Here is a 23,509-nt window from a genome sequence, read left to right on the forward strand (position 1 = left end):
ATCTCCTTTGTACTTTCTCGTTGGAAGAGGCAGGAGCCCAAGGAGGAGGGAAATGGAGGTATAATTGCTGTGTGTGGATCAAGGACAAGCAAGCCCCGTGTCCTTTTCCTTGTGACTGAATAGCCTCAGAGGCATCCTCATCCTGTAAGCATGTTTGTCAGTACTTTTACTGACCCCAATTCAAGGAAATGGCTCCAGTATTTTCTGTGTCAGCAGGCTGTGATGTGATGGGAGGGTATGAGGCCGTTTCTCTTTTTTGAAAAGTGACAGGTAGCGTAATGCCTATTATTTGACTGGCATTTTACAGGCTAACAGTAAACATGAGTCCTACTGAGTCCAAGGTGTAGCTTTTTGTGGATATAATGGGATAGCTTGGTAAAACTGTTGCTACAGGGAAAATAGGGGTGACCTTTGGCATCTCAGTAGATTTGATGGCTAAAGAAGGTTTTGAGAAAAAGGTGATCGATGTCTCTAATTGGTGTTTGTGGTCAACACTAGCTGTGTCGGGGTGAGTGGCTCACAGTGATGTGCCACTGGACACTACGCACAGTGCATCATTCTGTAGGCACAGCCAGGGCCACTAGTTCATGTGTCTGTATCCGTGCTGAGGGCAGCTTAGCTGTGCTGGTCCAGTGTGGGTGAGAGGGTCTGCCTGGAACAAGCCGAGGTGACAGAACCTCTCAGGAAGCATGCAGAAACTACTACCAGGGTGCACAGTGGAGCCTGTAAAGGGAAGGAGCCCGAGTTCCTGCCCTGCAAAGGCACCGTGTAGGCACCTCTGCGTGTGTGTGTGGCGGGGGGGAGGCGAAGCAGGAGGCTTCGGTGGATTTGTGGGTGAAGCACCCCCAGCCCCTCCCCCACGGACGACAGCCCCAGCTCCCGCTCTAGGTGACACTCAAGCCGGGCGGGCCCCACAGCGCGCCACCGCTAGCACCCTCCTCCTTCCCTCGCCGCGCTCCATCGCCGCGCCGCGGGCTCGCCGCACCTCCATTAGGACCTACGCCACTGCGCGGGGGGAAGCGCACAAGATGGCGGCGGGCGCCGGCCGGGCCGCCCACGTGACCTAGCATCCGACTCCTTCTAGAGACATCTCAGCCGCGCGCGCGGCGGGGCGCTCTCGCGAGCGCGCCGAACAAAAGGAGACGGGCGTCGAGGGGGTCGTGAGATCTCGCGAGACCTCGGGGCCGTTCTCCCCCCGCGGGGGAGGAGAGCGGCCGCCAGAGGCGGGGGGGGGGGGGAAACCTCGCGGTATCGCCAGCCAAGCGCGCCGGCCCGGCGCCCCCAAGTCTCGCGACACCTCCGGAGCGCCCTTCACCGAGGGGGCCGAGCGGCGGGGGCCAGCGCAGATCTCGCGATAGCTCTCGCTTCCCCGCCGGCGCAGCGCGGTCGGTTCCTCTCGCGATAGCGCTGGGCGGGGGGAGAGGGGGGGAAGGGAGCGCCCGGGCAGGGGCGGTAGCGTGCGCGCTGAAGTCAGCGCGCGCCGGCGGGCAGGCGGGGGGCGGGGACTGTATAAAGGCCGGGGCCGAGGCGGGGGGGGCTCAGTCAGGAAAGCGATTCGCGGCGGACGAGCGGCAGCAGCGGCGAGTTCCCAGCCCGGCGAATCTGAATTTCTCGAGGCGGAGCGGGACACCCCGAGACGATCTCTCGTTATGAGTCATGTGGCGGTGGAAAATGCCCTCAGTCTAGACCAGCAGGTGAGGGACGGGCCCCGGAGTGCGCCCGCGGGGGGGGGGGGGGGGGGGGCGGCCTGCAGGCCGCTCCGTTAACCGGAGCGGGGCGGCGGACGGGGCGGGAGGAGAAGCGCGGGGGAGGCCCTAAGTGCGTGGGGCAGGGATGGCGGGAGGGACGTTCGTGGGACTTGCTTCGCTTCTCGGTCCCCGGCGGTTGCGTCGTGATTTCTTTCCCCCCCCCGCGTGTTTTTGCCGGCAACCCCACCCTTCCCCCCGCCCCCCTCCCCCGAACGCGGCCGGTTTGTGGCGTATTCGGTTGTTGCGCAGTTTCCGCCGCGCGGCGGCTCCGCGCCGGGTTTCCTCCCGCGGGGGCGCGCGCCATCGCCGCGGCGGGGAGGGGGGTGGGGGGGGGACCGGCGCGGGAAGGACGGGACCGCCGCTGCCGCCCGAGCGGCCGAGCCCGGGATCTGCGCCTGCCCCCGCGGCCTCCTCGCCACGCTCCAGGCCCGGCTTTTGTGTGGCGGCGAGCGACGATGGTAACGCTGGCTGCCGGGACCCCTGGCGGCGGCGGCGGGGAATGGCCGCGCTGGGGGGGGGCGGGGGGAGGAGGAGGAGGAGGGAGCCCGGGGGGGGGGGGGGGGGGCAGGGAGAAAGACACGATAAATGGCGGCCATTGTGCCTCTGACGGGGCGAGGCGGGGGGTGGGGGAGGACGGCGCTTTGTGTCGGCGCCCCCTTCCCCGGGGAAGGGGCTGGGGGAGGGGGCGCTGGCGGCTGCCTTTGTTCGAGCCGCCTCCGCGGGGCCCGGCGGCGGCTTTTCCCGCTCTTTCCTCCGGTGCCGGTGGGCCCCGGTGACGCAGTTGGGCCTGGGCGAGGAGCGCCCCGGCCGGCGTGTGTCGGGGCGCCTCCCGGGCCCGCGACGTTGTTGTTCTCGCTTTTTTCCTTTTTTTTTTTTTTTTTTCCTTCTTTCCCTCCTCTTTCCTCCTGCTCCCTACGTCTTCCACCCCCCCGCCTCTGCTGGGCGGAGTCGGGCGCAGGCCCCTGCCCAGTGTGGAGGGGATGGATGGTTATCTAATCCCTGGAGAAAGGGGGGGGGGCGGGCGGGAAGAGGCCCCTGTGCTGTAGCGAGACCCAGGGCGGGCAGCTGGCGTGGCGGGGCAGCGCTCGTCCCCGGCTGCTCGCGGGCTGAGGGCGGCCGCTGCTCGGGAGTCTTGGGCGAAGTAGGTCAGGGAGCCGGTCCTCCCCCCCCTCTTCTGCTCCCCCCCAACCCCCCCTTCCCCCCCCGCTAGCACGTGACGGGTGCCGGCTGCCGGATTAGCTGGGCGGCTGCGGCTGCTCCCTGCTGCGCCGAAAATCCCAACCCGCAGTGCCGGCTGCACCGCCGCACTGAGATGGCGGCCGCGCCGGCCTTCCTCGCTGCGCCATCTCCGAGATCGATTTTTTTGGCAAGTGTTGCCCCCACGGCGGAGGCGGTGAGGGTCCAGTGCGAGAAGATTGATGCATCATTTCTGTTTGCTGCTTGTGGAGAGCCTCTTTTACCTAGTGGAGAGTCGTTGTTTACTGTTTAAATAAGAATCATTCTTTAGTCTCGTGTTGATGCTCAGATCAGCTAAAGAGATCAGATTTTAAGTAGGAGCTTTAAAGAGGATGATAGGAGGCCTGCCATGGGAGGATTTTCCAAGAATCTGAATGTTCTAAATGGCACCACGCACAACTGAACATCTAGGACCGTATGTTGGAATCTTTGCTTTGGATTGGTTCAGATCATACTGGAAGACACTTCTGTGCAATTGGTCTTGCATAAAACTTAATTGTATTTAAACATGTCTTGTTATTCCCAAATAAGTTTCTAATCTTGCTGTGCAGGCAAACAACTGTAACAAGGTGATGTGTAAGCTTTATGAGTTGCCCACTGCCTTCTGCTGAAATGAGTCCATATTGTGTTTGACCTAAAACGTTTGGGTTACGTGCTAGTAGTGCCTGAACTGAAATACCTTTTGGTAGAATTTATTGGGAGACTGAAGGCTGCAAATGACGTTTTAGAAAAGCAAACTAGAAATTGTATTTGCCGAAGTCATTGTAGGAAGAAGTCACCTGATGTTTTGTGAACAGTGGCTGCCTCAGACATGAAGACTAGAATGTCTCAGTAGTGTTAATGTGGTGTAAAGAATTAGCTGAGTCTCTGCAAGTGAGGTGCCCAACTGAATTGGTATTATTTGGGCTGTGGTCTCTTGTAGACCTAAAAAAAAAAAAATTGCCATTGATCTCAATCAGAATGCATTTGAGTGGACTGAAAGACTGTTTTAAATGGATGTTCAGCTTGCATATAGTGTGTGAAGCAGAAGTCTGTGCTATTTGATTTGCTGGACGTAAGAGACTTCTGGCCTTGCTGCCTGTGGTGCGTGTTTATTGGTGGATATGGAGACACTGGAAGATGGTATAGCCTTGAGAGCTAACTCTGGTTTTGGTTCTTCTCCTTTACAGGAGAGGTAACTGACACTACAAATAAATTTCTTTGCAGCAATAACTTGTTGGAATAGTGATTGCTCTTAATAAGCAAAAGAGCTTTCTGTATCTTAGCATAAATTCATGATATAACATGTTGATACTTGTTTTATTTCTTCTAGTTTTCTGGTCTAGACTTGAATTCCTCAGACTCTCAGAGTGAAGGAAGCTCTTCAAGCAGTAAGTACATGCAAGTCCTCGAGTTTACCAACACAGATTTAGAAATAAGGGTTTTGTAGCTGTGAAAAGTAATTTCTGAAGCAAAGACTCACAGAGGCTTATGGGGAAATTGAGGAGGTTGCTAGTTAATGCCTGCTTTGAAAATGCTACATACTTTAGGTAGGAGCACTTCATTTAGCAGTGATATGGTATGTGTAAGTTTCTTAAGTAGTTAACTGACTTGAGAGAATTTGGTGTTCCAGTTTTATCCCAGATTTTCTGTTGCCTCTAGTCAAACAGATGAGGTCACTGATGGTAGTAGTAATGTGATGATTTGTCTTCTCAAAACATCCAGCTAGAGTTGGAATGTTTGAAGGTAAAAGTTTTCATAGTTAACTGTACTAATCCTAATTCATTGAGTAGAAACTGCATTCTCTGCCATGCAAGGCTTAAGTACGTTAGGAAGAGAGGGGAATCTTCCAGGAACTCACATTCAGCTTGTGCCTGGTACATTCTGATTCATGTTGCTTAGCAGACAGATGCTTCTGGATTGTAAATGAAGAATGCTATTCAGAGGCAATTATGTCTGGCTTCTGGTTTGATCTGAGCTGAACTGGTAGATAGGGATGGTTGAATTTAAGAGGAAGGAAAAATACTGGTAGTATTAATACTGTGAGCACCAGTACTTGAATGACACAGTGAAAATCTTAAGCTGCTCAAGTATCTGGCACCAGGTTAAGCCTTAATGAGTTCTAGGAAGACAGGCTGTCATCGCAGATACTGTAACATCCATAAAGGGCATGTACGACTTAGTCAAAGAAATAGCAAGACATCTTGTGCCTTAAAAAAAGGTACCTAAATGAGTATGCAAGAACTTAATCTTCACTGCGTTGGTCCTCTGAGAGAAGTATTATTAAGTGTGCTGTAGTGAAGGACTCTTGTTAAAGATGCTGTAAGAGGCCTTAAAGCTTGTGAGGTAAACATCTTTTTTTCTAACCAGAAGCTGTTGTTGGAAAGGCTAATATCTCAAAAGGTGCTAATGCTGCAGTCTTGTAACGCTACCTTTCTTTTGTCCTTTAGAAGGCCGATACATTCCTCCTCACTTGCGGAACAGGGAAGCTTCAAAACAGGGTATGTATCAGAAATACAGTGGCAACACTTGTAACTGGTTCTTAGCCTACTTCTGAGTCTCTAGGAACAGACTGTTAAAGGCTTTGACAGTACCGTTAAAGGCAGTTATACAGACTGCTTAACTATTCTGTGCAAAACACTGCAACTTAATCTTCTGCTTTTAGCGTGCAATTCTTGGTTCCTTCACCAGGTTATATTCTAAGCTCAAGTTCAAGTATCTGACTGGGAAAATCTCTCCCATATCATTAAGCAATCAACTGTGACTGAAGTAAGACAGGATCTCCCATCTTAACTTGACTAGCTATCTCTGTACTCTTGAGTATCACTTCTAATGGATTTTGGGAGTACCAGTTTTTGTGCTTCTAGTGGCTGTGATGTGGAACTTGTAGTAACCAGTTGTTTAATAAGAACAGTAGCACAGTTTCACTTTGTAAATGGATGCTTTACACCACTTGCTATTAACTAGGGAGCATGAGAAGCAAAACAGTTAAGAGATGTTGTCATTGTTTAGCTTCTTGTAGTTTTTATGGAAGTCCACAAGAGTACTTGCAGAAGGAAACATGGGCTGCTGGTGCATGAAACATGAAATACATGACCGGTGTTGGTCACGTGTACAGAGGGGGGTTTCTGCTGAGACGTGGCCATTATATCTTGCACCTGATTTTTCTAAACAAAACATAAAGAAGAAAAATTTTGTGGACTTCTTCAGTGAAGTAAATCACGACCTTTATTTGTAAGACATAAAAATTGCAGATACTGCAGCATGCATTATCATGTCTAATGACTTGTGCAGATACAAGAGAAACACTTCCTCTAATACGTACTGAAATAGAGGAACTAAAATACTTTCTGCTACGCTACAACTTAAGGAAGAATTAAATCTCCTCTGTTTCTAAAGCAGTGGACTTCCACAATTCTCTTTTTCAATACTGCAAGAGGAGTCCTTCCATCAGGAGTGGGTGGCAGGAGAATATTGAAGTATATGCTAATATATCTCAGTAGTACTACTGGAGCTATGTAATTTTAAATTTGACTAGATGAAAAATGCTCCACTTCAGTTTTATGCCATTTGAAGAAACAGATCAGTCTGTTTTTGTCTTGCCTTTGCCTGTGTCCAAGCTAGTGGTTTTCTTCTTAGCTAAAGGAAGCATAGCCTGAAGCACGGAATAATGAAGAGCCTGTCACAAGAGCTGAATGTTTTGGGGAAAGTAGAGGAACTGGTTGGCAGCTCTTGAGGTTCCTGATCACATTAATCTCAGGTGTGAGCAGTCTTTCAAGAAATCGACTAGCTAACCCCGGGAGGAAAGTGCAAGTTTCTCAAAAGCAGGAAACAACTTAAAGTTGGCTTGTGGATATTTGCTCTTTATGGATTTCCTTTCCCTATATGGTAATTTGTAACAAACTCCAGTTTAATCTTTGGGGATATTGGATATGGAGGGATACTTTAGTCTTGACCTTGAGTTCATGTAATGACCTGTACAGGACTGTCACTGTCGTCTTTTCTGTGTAAGACCAGAGTTCAAACACTGCAATATATATATGTGATGTGTGCCTTTTCTGGGGGCTTCAGGCTTTGCCTTGCAAAAAGGTAAACAAGCCATGAAACTTAAGTTTGACACATGGCTTTTTCAGTTAAAAGAATATAGGCTGCCAGCTTTCCTTGGTAAACCTAACATTTCAAAAGTTTCTTTGAACCTGTTTGAGTACTGTATCACTAGACTCCTCATGGCTTCCTGTGACAAGGTTCATGATGGCTACCTGGAAAAGCTATGATTCTGGTTCAGGCCCCCTACTGAGAAGGAAAGTGGATATCAGTACAGTGGTGTAAAGCTGAGCTGTTTCATATGTTTGATTTGAAGTCTGTTACACAGTTGTACTTTCATAAAAGTGATGTTTGCTTCTGTTATTTATGACTAAATTAACGATTGTTGCTTTGGCTGTGTTGAAGCTGCCCTGTATATTGGCTGCTCCTTGGAATCTTTAGCAACAGATTTTTCAAGGTGTAGACATTAGCAAGCAACAGGCAAAAGAGACCTTGGATAATAGTGGCATTTGACCATGTAACAAAACTTGATGCAGCCTACAAGCGTAGTAACCTCATAACATTTTTATTGATGTAAAAATCAGTTAAACTGCTTGGTAGAACTGTGTTTCAGTAATCCAGTAGAATTGTCTTGCTCACATACCATGACCTTATGGACTTCTGTGAAAGTGTTAATTAACTACTACTGCATTCAAAAACTTGAAAAAAGGGAAAGAATTGCTTTTCTCCTGTGCGTTGTTCCCTTAGACATGCTCTAGAAACAAAGAGTGTATAGTTTCTAGCTTGGGGTTCTCACTTTCCTCTGTAGCTGATGATGGTATAGTAATTCATAGACACTATTAAAGTTGCACAACGGACTTACTTGCAGCTAAGTAAGAAATTGCTGAAGGCAGTGGATTTAATACTTTAAAAATAGCTGTTCTTTGTGTTCGTGAAAATCCAAGCATCTTTGTGATTTCAATAGGTATTGACAGGGGAAGCGCACTAAGGGATCTAGAGTATTTCTGTTTAAAACTACAGTGCTTTCTTCAGCTTACTTTTTCCATACATCTGCAGATCTGTCCCTGTTAGTAATCTGTTGGCTTTGTACATGGGAACAAGACGATACAGAACTTCAGGAATAAGAGCACACTTAAAAATATGTCCGTAGGTTACTTAATGGCAGTTCTGTTTTGCAGCTGTTGAAGCTACAGTGTATGGAGCTCAGTATCCAGGTTTGCCTGGTCTAAAGTATCTTGCTACCATGAACTTGAGTTGGTAACACTAAAGCTTGTTGTCATGTCACTTTCTTGTTCAACTTCCTGGAAGCTGGTCTCGGATATTTATAGTCTAATCTGATCTATAGTAGATGAAGGAGTAAATGTTAGAACTTATCTTAAGGGTCTTTTCCAGCCTAAAGGCTTCTATGATTCTAACTATTTTTCCCATCTTTAAAAAACTGATGATTGCTGCTGCATGTGGCAGCTTTTCAAGTAAGCTGACAATGATTTGTGTTAGAGCATTATAAAATGTGAATTAAAATGCTGATTGAGGAGAAGCATTGACAATTCTACCACTCTTCAGGTGCAAAAACTACAAAATTGCTCTGGAGGTTCATTAACTTACTGAGCTCCAAACTTATCCATTTGGTGAGAAATGTGCTGGATGGAATCTATATGGGTTTTTGCTTTTTTTTTTTTTTTTTTTAAAAAAAAGTCTTGATTTTTTTAAGGAATTTCCTGATAATTCTTGCATGGTCTCATGATGATTCTCTTGAGTTTAGAGAAGTCAATCTATGGTCTGTTACGGGTTGTCTCAGTGTATTAGCTTTTGATTTTAATTTGCTATGTGTTGTTCTAAATAGCGATGATGCCTTCTGCTAGCTGGTTGCTTAGAATTTACTTGTATAGCATGGACCTCTGTTGTTCTATGTTGATCCACAAGTACAATAAAACTAGGAATGCCAAACTGAAAGTGGAATTAATGGCTCTAATTGTCAGTCAGGAGATATATATATATATATATATATATATATATGTATGTATGTATGTATGTATGTATGTATGTTTGTTAGACTTGGCCTAGAAGTTACTGTACTACCTTAAAGAAAAATTATGGCAGGGTACCAGCTTCAGTAACTAGTGTAGTAATGAGCTAGATGAGTAAGCTTACTTTGTATGCTATTTGGAGTATAAAATTTTGACTCCTTTCTGGAACTTTTCAGACTTGGTAGAAGATCTTAATGTAGTACAATCAGCCCAGTTTTTTCACTAATGAGAAACTACATCTGTATCTTTGAAGGTTGCTCTGTCAGTACCACTGCTGTTGGATCTCTTGGCAGGATAACATACCTCAATATTTTTAGTGTGGTTTGAAAGCTTCTCCTAGTAAAATCTGGATTTACATGCCCTCTAAACAAGCTACAAGTAGCTTTCTCATGTGTTAATGAAGTGATTATGGTATTCCTGTGTCCTTAATTTATCCTTAAGGACTAAAGTTACTTCTTAAAGCACTTTGGAGGTATTGAAGCATTCCATGATCTTGTGTGCTAATAAACTTCATGCATGGATTATTTTTGCTGTCTGCTTCAGTTAGCCGGACAAAATGAGTTCTAGTGACCACACTAGTTTTTAAAGTTGCCTTGTGACTAGCACATGTCTGGATTCTGGGGAGTAGAATTTCTTACTTTAAAAACAAGGTGGGGGGAGGGGAATGATGCTCTCCAGAGAACAGGGTAGGGTAATTGTTGTAACAAAGCTTTTTTGGAGAGATAGGGTCTAGAACAACCCCTTTCTTTTGGAGTAATTTTGTTTCGCGGTTGCTTTTATTGTCTGGTGCATAGGTCTTGACTGGTTTTGTGCTGTAGAGCTGGCAAAAGCATGCTCACTAATCGGAGTGACATTATTTGTTTACCTGTTTAATTATTTCACTTATTCTCTGTCAGAATCCCATAGCTGAGACTCTGGTTGGGTCATGGTTTCAAACTTGCAAAGGTTGGAACTCAGAATTCTTAAGCTCTTAGTCTAGTACCAAAGCACTGTTTAATGCTCTGTTTCTGCCTACCTCCCAGCCCCTGGTAGTTGAATACAGATGAGGCTTTATGTCATGGCAAGCTGATGTACTTTGTATTCTACTTAGTCCTCTTTAAGTTAACATACCAAAGCAGGCATCTACCCTAGGTAGGTGTGAAAGTGCTGTGAAACAATTCAATGTGGTCATTCATTGTGAAGAACTCCATGTTTCTTGTTTCTGCCTGGTGCTGTTAATTTGTTTTAGTCTTTGTAGATCAGATTGCCCTGTGTACGTACAGTATGACAAAACATTCTGACTTCTCTATGGATTTCTAATACAAGGGCTAATACCATTTATTGATCTTCATCAGAGGCCTTGTTAACCTCACAAAAATTAAATGCATCGTCAAGGATTTGTGTTGAAGTTGGAGAGATAATGTAGGCTTGGCAAGAGTTGCTGTCTTAATGTTTCTTCTGATACCCATCTTTCCAGAGTAGGCAACTTAAATACTAGCACTAAGGCAAGTGCAGTGTTTTAAAGAAATAACATACTAGTACATGAGTGGAGGGGTTTCAGCAAGTTCTGATAGGCAATGAGAAATGCTTAATCCCTATTTGAGAAAGTCTGAACATCTGTACATCTTCCATTCTTGAAGGACTGCCTGTCTTTCAATTCTGTAGACCTTCCAGTGAAGACTTACTGGACAGAACTTAGTTTTTTCTTTTAAAAGCATAGGCTGTGTAATATATGGCTATATCTTTGTCTACTAGGTTTTGATAGTGGTGGCTGGAGTTCTAGCAGAGACAAGGATGCATACAGCAGCTTTGGTGCACGGTCTGACCGTGGAGCAAAATCAAGCTTCTTTGACCGTGGAAATGGATCAAGAGGAGGAAGGCAAGTACTTATTTGTCTGGGTGGTGCATACGAGGTCTGTCTCAGTTCTAGTAGTGCACCTGTAACTTTGATGTTAAAATCTGAGTTCTAGGTGTGAACAACAGGATGATGTAGGAGGAACATGGGAGGGGAGGAGAGGAGAGAGTGAGAGAACCTTGCTTTTAAAGCTACATGAGTTCAAGGATGGGGAAACTTGCATGTGTTGAAAAATGTGGCCTGTAATCCACCACCAGCCACTCACTGCAGCTATGATGACTTGCTGACTTAACCATTTCAATAAAAAAGTGCTAGATGGGTGGCTTCTTCCAGAAGAATCATGAAAAGCTGTTGGGAGCACATCAAATACGTCAAAATGGATTATCGTTTTTTAATTTCGATTTTTTTCTTGTTTAAAAAGTGTAGTTAATAAAACTGGGTGAGACTCTTGCAGGTTCTCTACCTTACTTGATCAGTCTTACACACATCATGCGTTGTATGCACAAGTGTGGTGAGAGTGACCTTTATCGACTAGTAAAGCTGGCGCTAGTCCTGTGTCCAGACTTTTCTCAAACATGCTTTACCAGACCAAAAACTAAACAGTTGAGGTAAGGACTTTTTCCACCTTCTTTCCAAGTCAGTAATACAGGTGAGCTCCCTCTTTATAAAATAATGTGACATGTCATTGAGGTGTTTGGTCACATATGTGGTGGGGGAATAAAGGAACAAATTGCAGCACTGGAGGGTTTTGTCTGGATGTGGGAGACCTATGTAAAATGAGGCACAGAGAAAGGGGGGAGTACCAAACAATGTCTCCTAAGAGGTTTCAGGAGAGCTCCCTACAAAAAATGGCAAAGACTGAGCAGCTGGAATTGCAGCTCTACTGGCAGGTGACTGATTCTTTACGGCTGTTAAACTTAACCAAATAAAAAATCTTGATACAAGGTTCAGTGTGTTAAGCTAAACTGAGCTGTGAACTCATGACTAACTCTTCTGTCTACGACACAGAAAAACATGACGTAGTCTGATGGCTGGGACTAAAGTAATTTCAGTTTGTAGGTCAAGAAGCAAGTACAGATAATCTGATGACTTTGAATTGTTCTACAGTTGTATGGCTAATGCAGAGAGCATACACTGCTAGATTATTATAGCTTTAATTTTGCATGTCAAAAAATCCTGTTGCCCAGGAATGGTGGCCTGATATTCTTGCTCTATTTAGATATGAAGAGCGTGGAAGAGGTGGCGACTATGATAGAAGTGGCTTTGGTAGATTTGACCGTGGTGGGAATAGCCGCTGGTGCGACAAATCGGATGAAGATGACTGGTCAAAGCCTCTTCCCCCAAGTGAACGCCTGGAACAGTAAGTGATGGAGTAGTGTAAATTCTCATGACAGGGTCAGTTGATATGTCTAGCAAGTAACATACTTTCTCTTCTGTGTTCAGAGAGCTCTTCTCAGGAAGCAATACTGGCATTAACTTTGAGAAATATGATGACATTCCTGTTGAAGCAACAGGCAGCAACTGTCCTCCACATATTGAAAGTGTAAGTTTTTTTTTAAATCTGGTTTGCTGATGTATCTTAATAGTGACTGTTCTGCATGTGAAACTTGATGTCATGCTTGTGTAAAGTTCAGGGAGAAAATACTATCTTGCCTTCCTTACAGCTAAGCTGTTTTGCAGAACAGGGTTTCATATGATGAACTAAGACACAGGAAAAGTTGTGTAAGCTTGTTCAGTTAACACTTGTAGCTCACTTTTAACTATGTGACTTGTCTTTAAACAGTAAACATGTAAAGAAGTGCTCGGAGGTGCTGGTTTGTTGGAGCAACTGCTTAAGCCTGAGCATTGTGTTGTGCTAAGTATAGTATGCTAGCGTAGTCTGCACTTGAAGCTTGGCTGGCTTTTTAAGAATTGCTTATGTGACTGGACCAGGTAGATAGCAGACTCAGTAACTAGCTCCTGAGTATCTGTAAACTTAATAGGCAAGTTCTATAGGAAGAGATGAAACAAAAGCTACTTAACAAATGACTTGTTAGACTGAGTGATGTGTTCCATGGTGGCTGAAGGGAAGGATTCCCATCTTACTCATTTTAAATGTCTTAACAGTTCAGCGATGTTGACATGGGAGAAATTATTATGGGAAACATTGAGCTCACACGCTACACCCGTCCTACTCCAGTCCAGAAACATGCAATACCTATTATTAAAGAAAAGAGAGACTTGATGGCCTGTGCTCAGACAGGTAGGTTACTAACTCTTTACTGCTTGGTCTCTGTCAATATAGGGAGTAGGGTCTTGTATTCCTCAAGCTGCAGGCCAGGGGTTAGTAAGGTAGTACAACTTTCTGTTCAGAGTATACTGAAATACCTGCAGTGTTGTAAACTAATTAGCTTTAGAGTCTTGCAGCTGCTTTAGATGTGGCTTGACTGGATTTACTGTGTTTGTCCTGAGAAAAATTTTCATGGCTTAAATTGCATTTACTTCAGGGTTTTGTGGTGCTGAGTGATAAGTCTTTTGTAGATAACCTCTACGGGCTAAGTAGTGCACTCCAATAGCATAGGTAGTATCCATATGCTAGTGCAGATGTTACTGGGAATATGGATATGCTAATGATAGAGGAGTATCTGCTGTAGTTGACAGTACAGTAGCTTAGAAAATAACTATAATACTACTGAATTGTGTCCTAATAGGGTCTGGGAAAACGGCTGCATTTCTTCTACCGATATTGAGCCAGATCTATGCAGATGGCCCTGGTGATGCCTTGAGAGCTATGAAGGCAAGTATTTAAATACCCAGTCCTGGAAAAGCTATGACCAATGTGTGTTTTTTGCCCCCTATGCTGATGTATGCTACTGAACACAATAGCTGTGCCTAAATGTCGTCATTATTTTGGGTATGATAGGCAAGCTTCTCAACTTCTAGAAGACTTTAGCTATTTCCCTTGAAAAATAGAGGCTGTGGAACACTTTTTCCTACCTAAAGAGTTCATATGCATAACTGTCTAGAGAAAAGATTGTTTACGAGTGTTTTTGTTGCATAAGCTTTGAAGAGGTTTCCCTTGCTACAAAACAGCTTCTTGGTCACATGTGTCTATGTTGTAGTGACTTCAGGATAGGAAGTAGCAGGTTTTATGGCTATTTTTTCTCTGCTGCTTAAGTTACAGATCACAGTGCAGGTTGTAGAGACCAAGCTTGTGCAGCTGTATTGCTGCTTAACATATTAACCAACAGCTGAATCTCAGGTCCTGTAGTAGGGCAGAGTCTTCAGATGCAGTGCTTAAAACAAGCTGGCTTTCAGCCGTAATTTTTCTTTCTTGTTAAGACAAACTTGGTGACCTGTCTTCAATATCGCCTGTAGTAGCTTTTTTAATTCCCCTCATATTTGGGGTATTCATGCCAAATACTTTTTTTTTTCTTCAGGAGAATGGAAGGTATGGACGCCGTAAGCAATATCCAATCTCACTGGTCTTGGCTCCCACTAGAGAACTGGCTGTGCAGATCTATGAGGAAGCCAGAAAGGTACATCTAGGAGTTCATAATTATAAAATAGCATAGGTACAGTTTTTCTTGGAGCTAATTTACCTTGTTTTATAGTTTGCCTACCGTTCCAGAGTTCGTCCCTGTGTTGTGTACGGTGGTGCAGACATTGGTCAGCAGATACGTGACTTAGAACGTGGATGTCACTTGCTTGTAGCAACGCCAGGACGACTGGTTGATATGATGGAGAGGGGAAAGATTGGATTGGATTTCTGCAAGTAAGTAAAGTGTTCTTGTCCATATGCTAATGACTTGACAAGTAGAAGCTGTACTTTTTTTAAAGTGAGATCTAGAGTTAATGACACTTAAATTCTAGCTTTCAAACTTTTATCTAGTTGAGAAATTGTAGTCCAGTGTCTGTGCTGGGTTACAGCTTAAAGAAAAAAAGCTGTGAAGAGTAACCTTCTTATTACTATTTAGGTACCTGGTGCTTGATGAAGCTGACAGAATGCTTGATATGGGGTTTGAACCTCAAATTCGTCGAATTGTTGAACAAGATACTATGCCACCAAAGGGGGTTCGTCACACCATGATGTTCAGTGCTACTTTCCCCAAGGAAATCCAGGTACTTCACAAAAGTTCAAATATTTTAACAGTTCGTAGGCCCAAATTGCATCTGTGGAAGGGGGGAGGAAATACTGTTTTAATTTTTTTCTTCCATTTTTTTAGATGCTTGCTCGTGACTTCCTTGATGAATATATCTTTCTGGCTGTTGGCAGAGTAGGTTCTACATCTGAGAATATCACGCAGAAAGTAGTATGGGTGGAAGAGTCAGACAAACGATCGTTTCTGCTTGACCTGCTAAATGCCACAGGTAAAGACCACTTTCAGATAAGCAAATAAGGCAAAATTCAGATGAGGCAAATCTAATGACTCAATAACTTCTATTGAGTAGGTGAACGAAAGGGTATTTCCTTAACATGCATTTAATGTATTCCACTGACTAAATATCACTTTTAAGTTGATTTAAGCTCTTCTGGTACTGCATAAAATGGGGAGGGAGGTCTCCAGTGTCTTCAGTTTAGAATAAACAGGAACAGAGAACTGAAACTGCCTTTTACCAGGTGGTGGAGTCATGTATTTTTCTGTGCAGCTCTTCTGCTAACCTGTGCTTTAATTATTGTTAGGCAAGGATTCCTTGACTCTGGTGTTCGTGGAAACTAAAAAGGGGGCAGATGCTCTTGAGGACTTCCTGTACCATGAAGGATATGCCTGCACAAGTATACACGGAGATCGCTCTCAAAGAGACAGAGAGGAAGCACTGCACCAGTTCCGTTCGGGCAAGAGCCCAATTCTTGTTGCCACAGCAGTAAGTGAAATCTATGAAGTTTGACCCAGTAAGTGTATTACTTGGCCTGTGGGATTTTACTAAGATTTTATTTAATCCTTTAACCACTAGGTAGCAGCAAGAGGACTGGATATCTCAAATGTAAAGCATGTCATAAACTTTGACTTGCCAAGTGACATTGAAGAGTATGTACATCGTATTGGTCGTACAGGCCGAGTAGGAAACCTTGGTAAGTATGATCTAGAATTTTCATAGACAGCACTTCATACCCAGGTTGCTAGGTGTAGTAGTATTGACTAAGTAGCAAATTGCAACTACGTACTTGAGAGAAGCCGTTGCGCTGCCTCCTGTGACCAGAAGATGGTCCCTGCTGTCCAGACAGCATGGAAAGTAACCAGTTGCTTTAGCTAGTGCTTTTGTTGCTGTTAAAAAGCTCTGATGCCATATGTAAGCTTGGTGTCTTCTGTGTCTTGTCAGTAAATAGCCAGGGTTTTTGTGACTAGCTGTGGTAGAATAATGTTTTTAAACTAGTTTCTCTTCAGGTAATTCTAGTGTTCTCAAGCTCAGCTATAAGGAATCTGGTATTGTCACAGCTGCAAAGGGGTGTGTGGAATGAGTTTAAGTGCTGTAGTGTATTTGCTTTGTGTGGGGCTAAAACTGAATTTTTACTTCAGGTCTTGCCACCTCATTCTTCAATGAGAGGAACATAAACATCACCAAGGACTTGCTTGATCTTCTTGTTGAGGCTAAGCAAGAAGTACCATCTTGGCTGGAAAACATGGCTTATGAACAGCATCATAAAGGAGGTGGCAGCCGTGGGCGATCCAAGAGGTAATGGTCACAACTTTGGCTAAAGGTGTACTTAACCCATTGTGAGAGGCAGTTCTGTGACTTGTTTTCAGTCTAAAAATACAGTTAGAGGAAATCAAACCAGTGCAGAATAAACTGTGAGTTAGGCGCGTTAGAAGCGACAGCTTAATGTCGGGTTTTGTTCTATCTTATCATAAGGCAATTAACCTGTAAGACTTTTTTCCTCTTAAGCAGACAACTAGATAGAGTTGAGGTAGAATGACATTGGCAAAAATGGCTTTAGAACTCTGTGAAAGTGCTTACAAAACACTTACTAGAAATGCATACCCGCATGTGCCAGAGATGTACTTTAAGCAGCTATTTTGATGTTTAGGAGAAGGTAATGCATGCCTCCTGACATAAAACAAGAAAGGTATGAGAGTTACACTGCAGGGGTGAGGCCACTTGTAAAACAGTTTTGCTATGGAAACCTAAAATGCTTTTAAGCTGGTAATACAAAGCTATGTTTAATGGGTTAAAGGGGTGGGAGGAGAAACAACCCTTCCTCTTAATGTATTTAACATATGACCACATGAATTCTAGGGTTTTTTTTTTGCTTCAGAAGTATACTTGTAGAAAAGGACAGTAATTTTTACAATATGAAAGGTGGTCATAAATACATCACTTAACACTAAGATAGGTTTGGAAATTCTGTGGAGCAGAGGCTGCACTGAATCAAATCTTACCAGGACCTGTGAAAGTAATTCTTGGTGTAACATGGCAAGTTCAACATGACCTTGCTTGAATAGTAAATTTCCCTTTGCCATCTTGAGTTCCCTTTTCAGATAGCATTGGGATGCTTATAAAGTGTGCTGAACTTACCACTTCTACTGGTTGTTGGCTGGCTGTAGTTGGTAACTAGAGTTGAAGAAATTTAGTACTTGAACCTCTATGTCTGCAGTGCTTAAGATATCACTGACTTTACTCAAGCGTTTGTTTTCTTCCTTTATACAGCAGTAGGTTCAGTGGAGGATTTGGTGCCAGAGACTACCGAACAAGTAGCGGTTCTGGTAGCAGTAGCTTTAGTAGCAGTCGATCAACCAGCAGCCGCAGCGGAGGAAGTGGCAGCAGAGGATTTGGAGGTAAGAAAAACTGGGCAGGTAGTGCTGGCAAATACAAACCCAGATCTAAAATGCTTGCTATAGTAAAACTTCTGGAGGTAATGTTTAAATATGAGGTCAGCTGGTGCTTGTTATGCAAAGTCTCAGCATCCTTCTTGGATCTAGGCTAGTGCAAGTTACCTGTCTTTGATTGGTTTGATGCTGCCTGTCTCTCTAGTGTTTTAGTTCAGTGTGTGCATTTGCCAGTACTTCTGGGGTGGGTTTCCTTTAATAGATAATAGACATCTTGTCTGTGCCCTGGGCTTTTTTCTTGTTGTGAAGGCGCAAGTCTTTAGCGGGTTAATTAAGCATCACTTTCTCTTGCCTTTCATAGGTGGTGGTTATGGAGGCTTCTACAACAGTGATGGATATGGAGGAAACTATAACTCCCAGGGGGTTGACTGGTGGGGCAACTGAATCTGCTTGCAGCAGATATCCTACCAAACAAGCTAATATGGAAACCACATGTAACTTAGCCAGACTATACCTTGTGTAGCTTCAAGAACTCGCAGTACATTACCAGCTGTGATTCTCCACTGAAATTTTTTTTAAGGGAGCTCAAGGTCACAAGATGGAAACAAAGGAACAAGTAGCCCTATCTTGAAGGTGGTTTTGAAGACTCTATTGCTGTAGTCAGGATTAACTCCCCTCCCACCCATCCCCACCCAGAAACTGCATTTATAATTTTGTGACTGAGGATCATTTGTTTGTTAATGTACTGTGCCTTTAACTTTAGACAACTTTTATTTTGATGTCCTGTTGGCTCAGTAATGCTCAAGATATCAATTGTTTTGACAAAATAAAAATTACTGAACTTGGGCTAAAATCAAACCTTGGCACACAGGTGTGATACAACTTAAACAGGAATCACTGATTCATCCATAATATTACAAAGAAAAACTTATGCGGTAGCCTGCATTAGGGCTTTTGGTATTTGCAGATTTGAAAAATAAAACATCTTGAAGCATATCAATGCAATTAGTTTCTAATGTGGCAAAACTGTACTAAGTTAAAGTTCTGATTTGCTCACTCTATCCTGGATAGGTACTTAGAACCTGATAGCCTTTAATAAGCCATTCCAGTCATGATGAGATGATGTATGGATACATGCATACATTAAAAGCACTGTTTTTGAAGTTAATGCAAGTAAATACAGCAATTCCTTTTTCAATATTTAGGCAGATCATTAATGTGAGCTAGCCAAACGTGGGCAGAACATTACAGGGAACGTTTAAAGGTCTGATAACTTGAAATAGTTTTTAGGAGAATTCATCTATTTAGACTTTTTAAAAATGCCTGCCATATGAAATTGAAATGGTAGAATGGCTGACCATGGCAGTGATTGGTCCTCCTCAAGGGCCTGACTGAATTTTTGGTCTAATAACGCATGCTAGTGTTGATGTTTTTTGGTCAAGAGGGTATGAACAGGAAGAATTATGCAGCAGGCTTTATTTTAATGCAGATTCACATTACTCTGTTCAAGCTGCGTGGAGATGTTAAACTGGCTTACTGTAGACTTTGTAAAATGGCTCCAGAAGAGTAACAAGCAAACCTGAGATCACAGAGGTTGGAAATGTACATAAACTGCACAAGGTTTCAATTCTGCTATTAAAGTGCAGTTTTAGTCAGTTTTAGTTGCATAGGTTTCCATTGTATTTATAGTCTGTTTATGCTAAATCTGGCCAAAGATAAGTATTGTCCACCAGAAAAATGCCTCTGCCACTTGGAATTTCTGTGCTAACTTTGTGGCCAGAGCAGTTAACAACTAATCTACAGTGGCATAGGAAAATGGCAAAAATCTCCTAAAGTGCAATAGATTTTTTCAAGTGTATTGTGCCTTGTTCTAAAACTTTTATTAAGTAGGTGCACTTGACAGTATTGAGGTCATTTGTTATGGTGCTATTTCAAGTCTAGGTTTAGGCCCTTGTACATTTTGCCCATAACTTTTTACAAAATACTTCTTTTATTGCACATTCAGAGAATTTTATATATGTCTTGTGTGCGTGTCCTTAACTTCCAATCTTATTTTGTCTCTTGGAGATTGAACGCAGCTTGTTTAAGGAGAAGGAAATAGATTCTAAAACTTATTTGGGACCATGGGAATGATAGCTGGGAAGAAAACTATTTGCACACGACAGATTTCTAGATACTTTTTGCTGCTAGTTTTGTGTAATATTTATTGAACATTTTTGACAAATATTTATTTTTGTAAGCCTAAAAGTGATTCTTTGAAAGTTTAAAGAAACTTGACCAAAAGACAGTACAAAAACACTGGCACTTGAATGTTGAATGTCACCGTATGCGTGAAATTATATATTTCGGGGTAGTGTGAGCTTTTAATGTTTAAGTCATATTAAACTCTTAAGTCAAATTAAGCAGACCCGGCATTGGCAGTGTAGCCATAACTTTCTGATAGTAAAACAAAAATTGGCAACTTAAAATTAAACATGCCAAGGTTTTGATACACTTGTCTTAAGATATTAATGAAACACTTCTAAACACTGATGTGAAGTGTCCAGATTCTCAGATGTTTGTTGCGTGAGTTTTGTTTAGTTGTGTGTTTTTTTTTTTTTTTCAGTGAATGTCTGGCACATTGCAATCCTCAAACATGTGGTTATCTTTGTTGTATTGGCATAATCAGTGACTTGTGCATTTTAGCAAGTTTTATCAGCCAGCAATATTTTCAGTTCAGATACAAGGATTCAAAACAATATGCAAGAATGGATTTAAACTTGCTGAATGTGAAAATTGAACTTCAAGTCACTGTAGGTTTAGAATTGCTTATTGTATTAGTTTAGATGCTAGCACTGCATGTGCTGTGCATATTCTTGATTTTATTAAAATAAAAAAGTTGAACTGCACAGTCTACTCATTTGTGAAGCGTCACTCTTCTGGTTTACAAGATCTGTAGCCCAAGTAGCCTCATTCACGTGCAACTCTGGAAGCAGGTGAATCTAGTGTGGTACACATCAGCGTGATTATAAATGGCAGCTAGGCTTAGGGTTATAGCTCTAGCAGCCTTAAAACAACCTGTGCCCCACAATGTTGATACTTGTGCAGGTTTTCTAGAGAAGCTAACAAAGATGTGGAACAGATGAGGAGACAATGTTCTTGTTGTCTTTTTTCCTTGGGGTACCAAGTTTGGTTGTAACAACATAATTAAAATATATTGAACTCGCACTCAGACGTGATTCCTCAGCCATTTAATGTTAAGGACTTCATTTCACAGTTGTGCCTCTGAACTTAGCAAAGGTGCCTTCTACTAGACAGCTTTTAATGTTGACATCTTCCCTGTTGATTGTTGCTAGGCAGCCTCGCTGAAAACAAGCACGTGCAGTTCTGTGGGAAAAGTGCAGTACACACCTGCTTCCCTCTCCTCCAAAAAAGTCTGCCTCCTCTCCCCCCCAGCTAGCAAATGTAGACCCATACTCCAGTTTGGAATTAGTTTTCTAAAACTAAGCTATGGGATTAAGCTGTAACTAGGCTGGAATGAGGTTAAGTACTGGACTATGTAAGGGGATACAGTGGAAGGAATAAGTTCAGATGTTTCCAGTCTTTTTGAAGCTAGACAGAAGTCTTGCTTCATTTAGAAAATCAGGATTTAGAAAGAACCTGGGCTTAAAGTTCTGCGCTGAAATGACTGTGGCAACTGGTGAATTCCCGGTGAGTAAGGGAGAGGGGAGAACGTAACGCCAGGGAACTCTGATCCCCAAAAGCGTGGTGCAGACGCATGGGATGGGTTGAGGACTGGTGAAGGTGTGATGTGGACTTGGGGCAATCCTGGCTCTAGATAGCGCGCATCTGTAAAAGGAACCTTCCCTGCTTGGTATGCCGCCAGTCAGTAAGGTGTACAGGCTTTGAAGAACCATGGAAAGGAAAAAAATTCAGCATGCTTACCAGGATAGCTTGCTGGAGGATCTGCTTTGAGCACACTGACTGTGGACCACACTAAATTTACCTGCTTTAGACTTGTACTAATTGCCAACCTCATCGTGCAGGGCTTTGTGTTGTCATGCCATGTCCCTGGATGTGCAACATGCACTTAGTATCTTCCAAAAGCTCTAACCTGGCAGGTTTTCCCACCTGTGTATCCTGTAGCTAGTGGTGCAAATACGGAACCGCAGTTAGGAGAGGGTGAAGCGTTGTGCGCTGTGGAGGTGGCCCGTGGCATCTGGAAGTCAAGCCTCAAATGTAAAGGTTTGCACTCGATGCTCGAGTATGAGGTTTGTTCCTGGCAAAGGCTGTTGCAGGCGCGGCGGAAGTCGTGGAGCGGCCGAAACCGCAGGAGCACAGCGAAGCAGCTGTAGGCCAGACCTGTGAGCAGTGCTCTCTGGGCCAGGGATCATGGAGGTAGCAGCAGGGTTAGTGTAAAGCAAGGGAAGCTCCGAGTACAAAGTGAGTGAAAGCTGAAGGAGGCAGTCTGGTACTGGTGTGCGGTAGAAATGCTTAGGAGGATTCTCTCGTTGAGGCTGGAGGAAGCAGTTTGCCTCTGGTGGTATGAGGTTGAAACTAGGCTGCTGGGGGAATGACAGGTATGAGGAGTGTTAGGACACTTAAGGTACTGTGGTAAGGGAAGCAGAGAGCATGTTTCCACAGAGGTGGGACTTAGAAGTTCTTGGCATACGGTAGCATAATTTTTCCCATGATAAACAGGAAAAGACTTGGGAATGGGTGGAGGAAACTAATCCTAAATCGTAAGGTGAAGAAAAGGGCTGTGAAGTTAAACAGTGAAAACGGTTACTGATTTGTCTTTGACTGTGAAGCTGCATTGTACCAGGCCTTCAAAATGTGCAGTAAAGTCAGTCCTTGCATGATAAATGGTTGCATATGCTAACGGTGGCAGAGGTTACAGTAAAAAAGCTGTAGTAAAACCTACTCTTGTTTCTGCCAGTGAGGTTACTGCGACCTGTGCATATAAGCGGTCTTGAAACAAGATCCATTTGACTACAGCAACAAGGGGTGGGAGGGATTTAGATTAATGTCCTGTTGTGGATTTTCACAAAGCTTGAGAGAGCAGTGGGGTTACTAGAGGGATTTGGTTACTGTTTTGTTAGGTGCAAGCACGAAATCTAGGCAATGATTGAGTACAGGAAAGACGACTTGCGCAAGCAGGATACCGCTGAGGCTTTCACCGTGGCAATCAAGCAAAAGTTGCGCTGTATACCTCATTAAAACTGTGTGTCTGTAGCCTTCTGAGTTTGTGAACCCTCATCAAGTGCAGTGTTCGCTGTTGCTCATATTGATCAATGTGTTCATGAAAATAACCTGCAGTTAGTTATTATAGTCTACGTTGAATTACAAATCTTAAGTGTTAGCTTGCATTCTTTGAAGGAGGGGGGAGTAAAGAAGTCTGAGGTTTCACTCCTGCTTTGTTGTGAGCTCTTCCACCTTAGTGAACGTGGCTAGATCTGTTGTGCTAGCACACAAGCCAGCCTCGCAGGACAGTCATAACTGGATTATTTTTGAGGGGAAGAAGATTACCAAGGCTATAGAGATGACATAATATATTGCATGAAACCGTCTTGGTTACCACTTTGTGTCAGAAAATATACCTGTATGGATTCTACCTGGTTTTCCCGGCCTCCTAGTTGGTTGGTTGCTTCACTGAATCATTTGCCTTGTACATAGCATTGCTCATATGTAGCACTCACGTAAATAGTCCTCGGACAGCGATCTGTATAATTATTCCCCCTTCACAGAAATATTGCTTGCCAAGCTGAAGCAACTTGCTGATGGTTAACAAAGTAGGCCTGGACCAGAGCCAAGACGAGGAGAGGCATAAGTGGTGGTAGGGCCTGTGTCTGCTCATTGATCTACCATAATGTGGTCACCTACTGCTACCCTCCGTTCGTTCTCGGCATTACTTAG

General features: G+C 43.7%; 1 protein-coding gene across 6 annotated transcripts; it reads left to right on the forward strand.

Annotated features, from left to right (window-relative positions):
• Nucleotides 1–1,505: 1,505 nt before the first annotated feature.
• On the forward strand, nucleotides 1,506–20,509 carry DDX3X (DEAD-box helicase 3 X-linked). 6 transcript variants are annotated; one of them, XM_082335188.1, is made up of 17 exons: nucleotides 1,507–1,694; nucleotides 4,297–4,354; nucleotides 5,414–5,464; nucleotides 10,769–10,892; nucleotides 12,088–12,228; nucleotides 12,312–12,411; nucleotides 12,975–13,110; nucleotides 13,559–13,644; nucleotides 14,288–14,386; nucleotides 14,462–14,622; nucleotides 14,825–14,969; nucleotides 15,074–15,218; nucleotides 15,532–15,713; nucleotides 15,804–15,921; nucleotides 16,367–16,523; nucleotides 17,499–17,623; nucleotides 17,976–20,509. In XM_082335188.1, the coding sequence occupies exons 1-17, from the start codon at nucleotides 1,650–1,652 to the stop codon at nucleotides 18,056–18,058; spliced, it is 1,956 nt and encodes a 651-aa protein (XP_082191314.1). In that variant the 5' UTR covers nucleotides 1,507–1,649; the 3' UTR covers nucleotides 18,059–20,509. The 6 variants fall into 6 exon arrangements, with proteins under 6 accessions (XP_082191317.1, XP_082191314.1, XP_082191313.1 ...); XM_082335187.1 differs by having other exon boundaries at nucleotides 1,508–1,694; nucleotides 17,496–17,623; XM_082335192.1 differs by lacking the exon at nucleotides 1,507–1,694 and adding an exon at nucleotides 2,085–2,206 and having other exon boundaries at nucleotides 17,496–17,623.
• The last annotated feature ends 3,000 nt before the right edge of the window (nucleotides 20,510–23,509 follow it).

The sequence above is a fragment of the Platalea leucorodia genome (genome assembly GCF_965183815.1).
Source record: "Platalea leucorodia genome assembly, chromosome: 2".
NCBI classification, from domain to species: Eukaryota; Metazoa; Chordata; class Aves; order Pelecaniformes; family Threskiornithidae; genus Platalea; species Platalea leucorodia.

What these genes read in the sequence shown, in the direction of transcription:
- DDX3X (XM_082335187.1), top strand. Translation starts at nt 1,650, where the DNA reads ATGAGTCATGTGGCGGTGGAAAATGCCCTCAGTCTAGACCAGCAG. An exon ending in GTCCTCCACATATTGAAAGT is followed by an intron (nt 12,412 to 12,974) that starts GTAAGTTTTTTT and finishes ATGTCTTAACAG; the next exon opens with TTCAGCGATGTTGACATGGG. An exon ending in ATTGGATTGGATTTCTGCAA is followed by an intron (nt 14,623 to 14,824) that starts GTAAGTAAAGTG and finishes ATTACTATTTAG; the next exon opens with GTACCTGGTGCTTGATGAAG.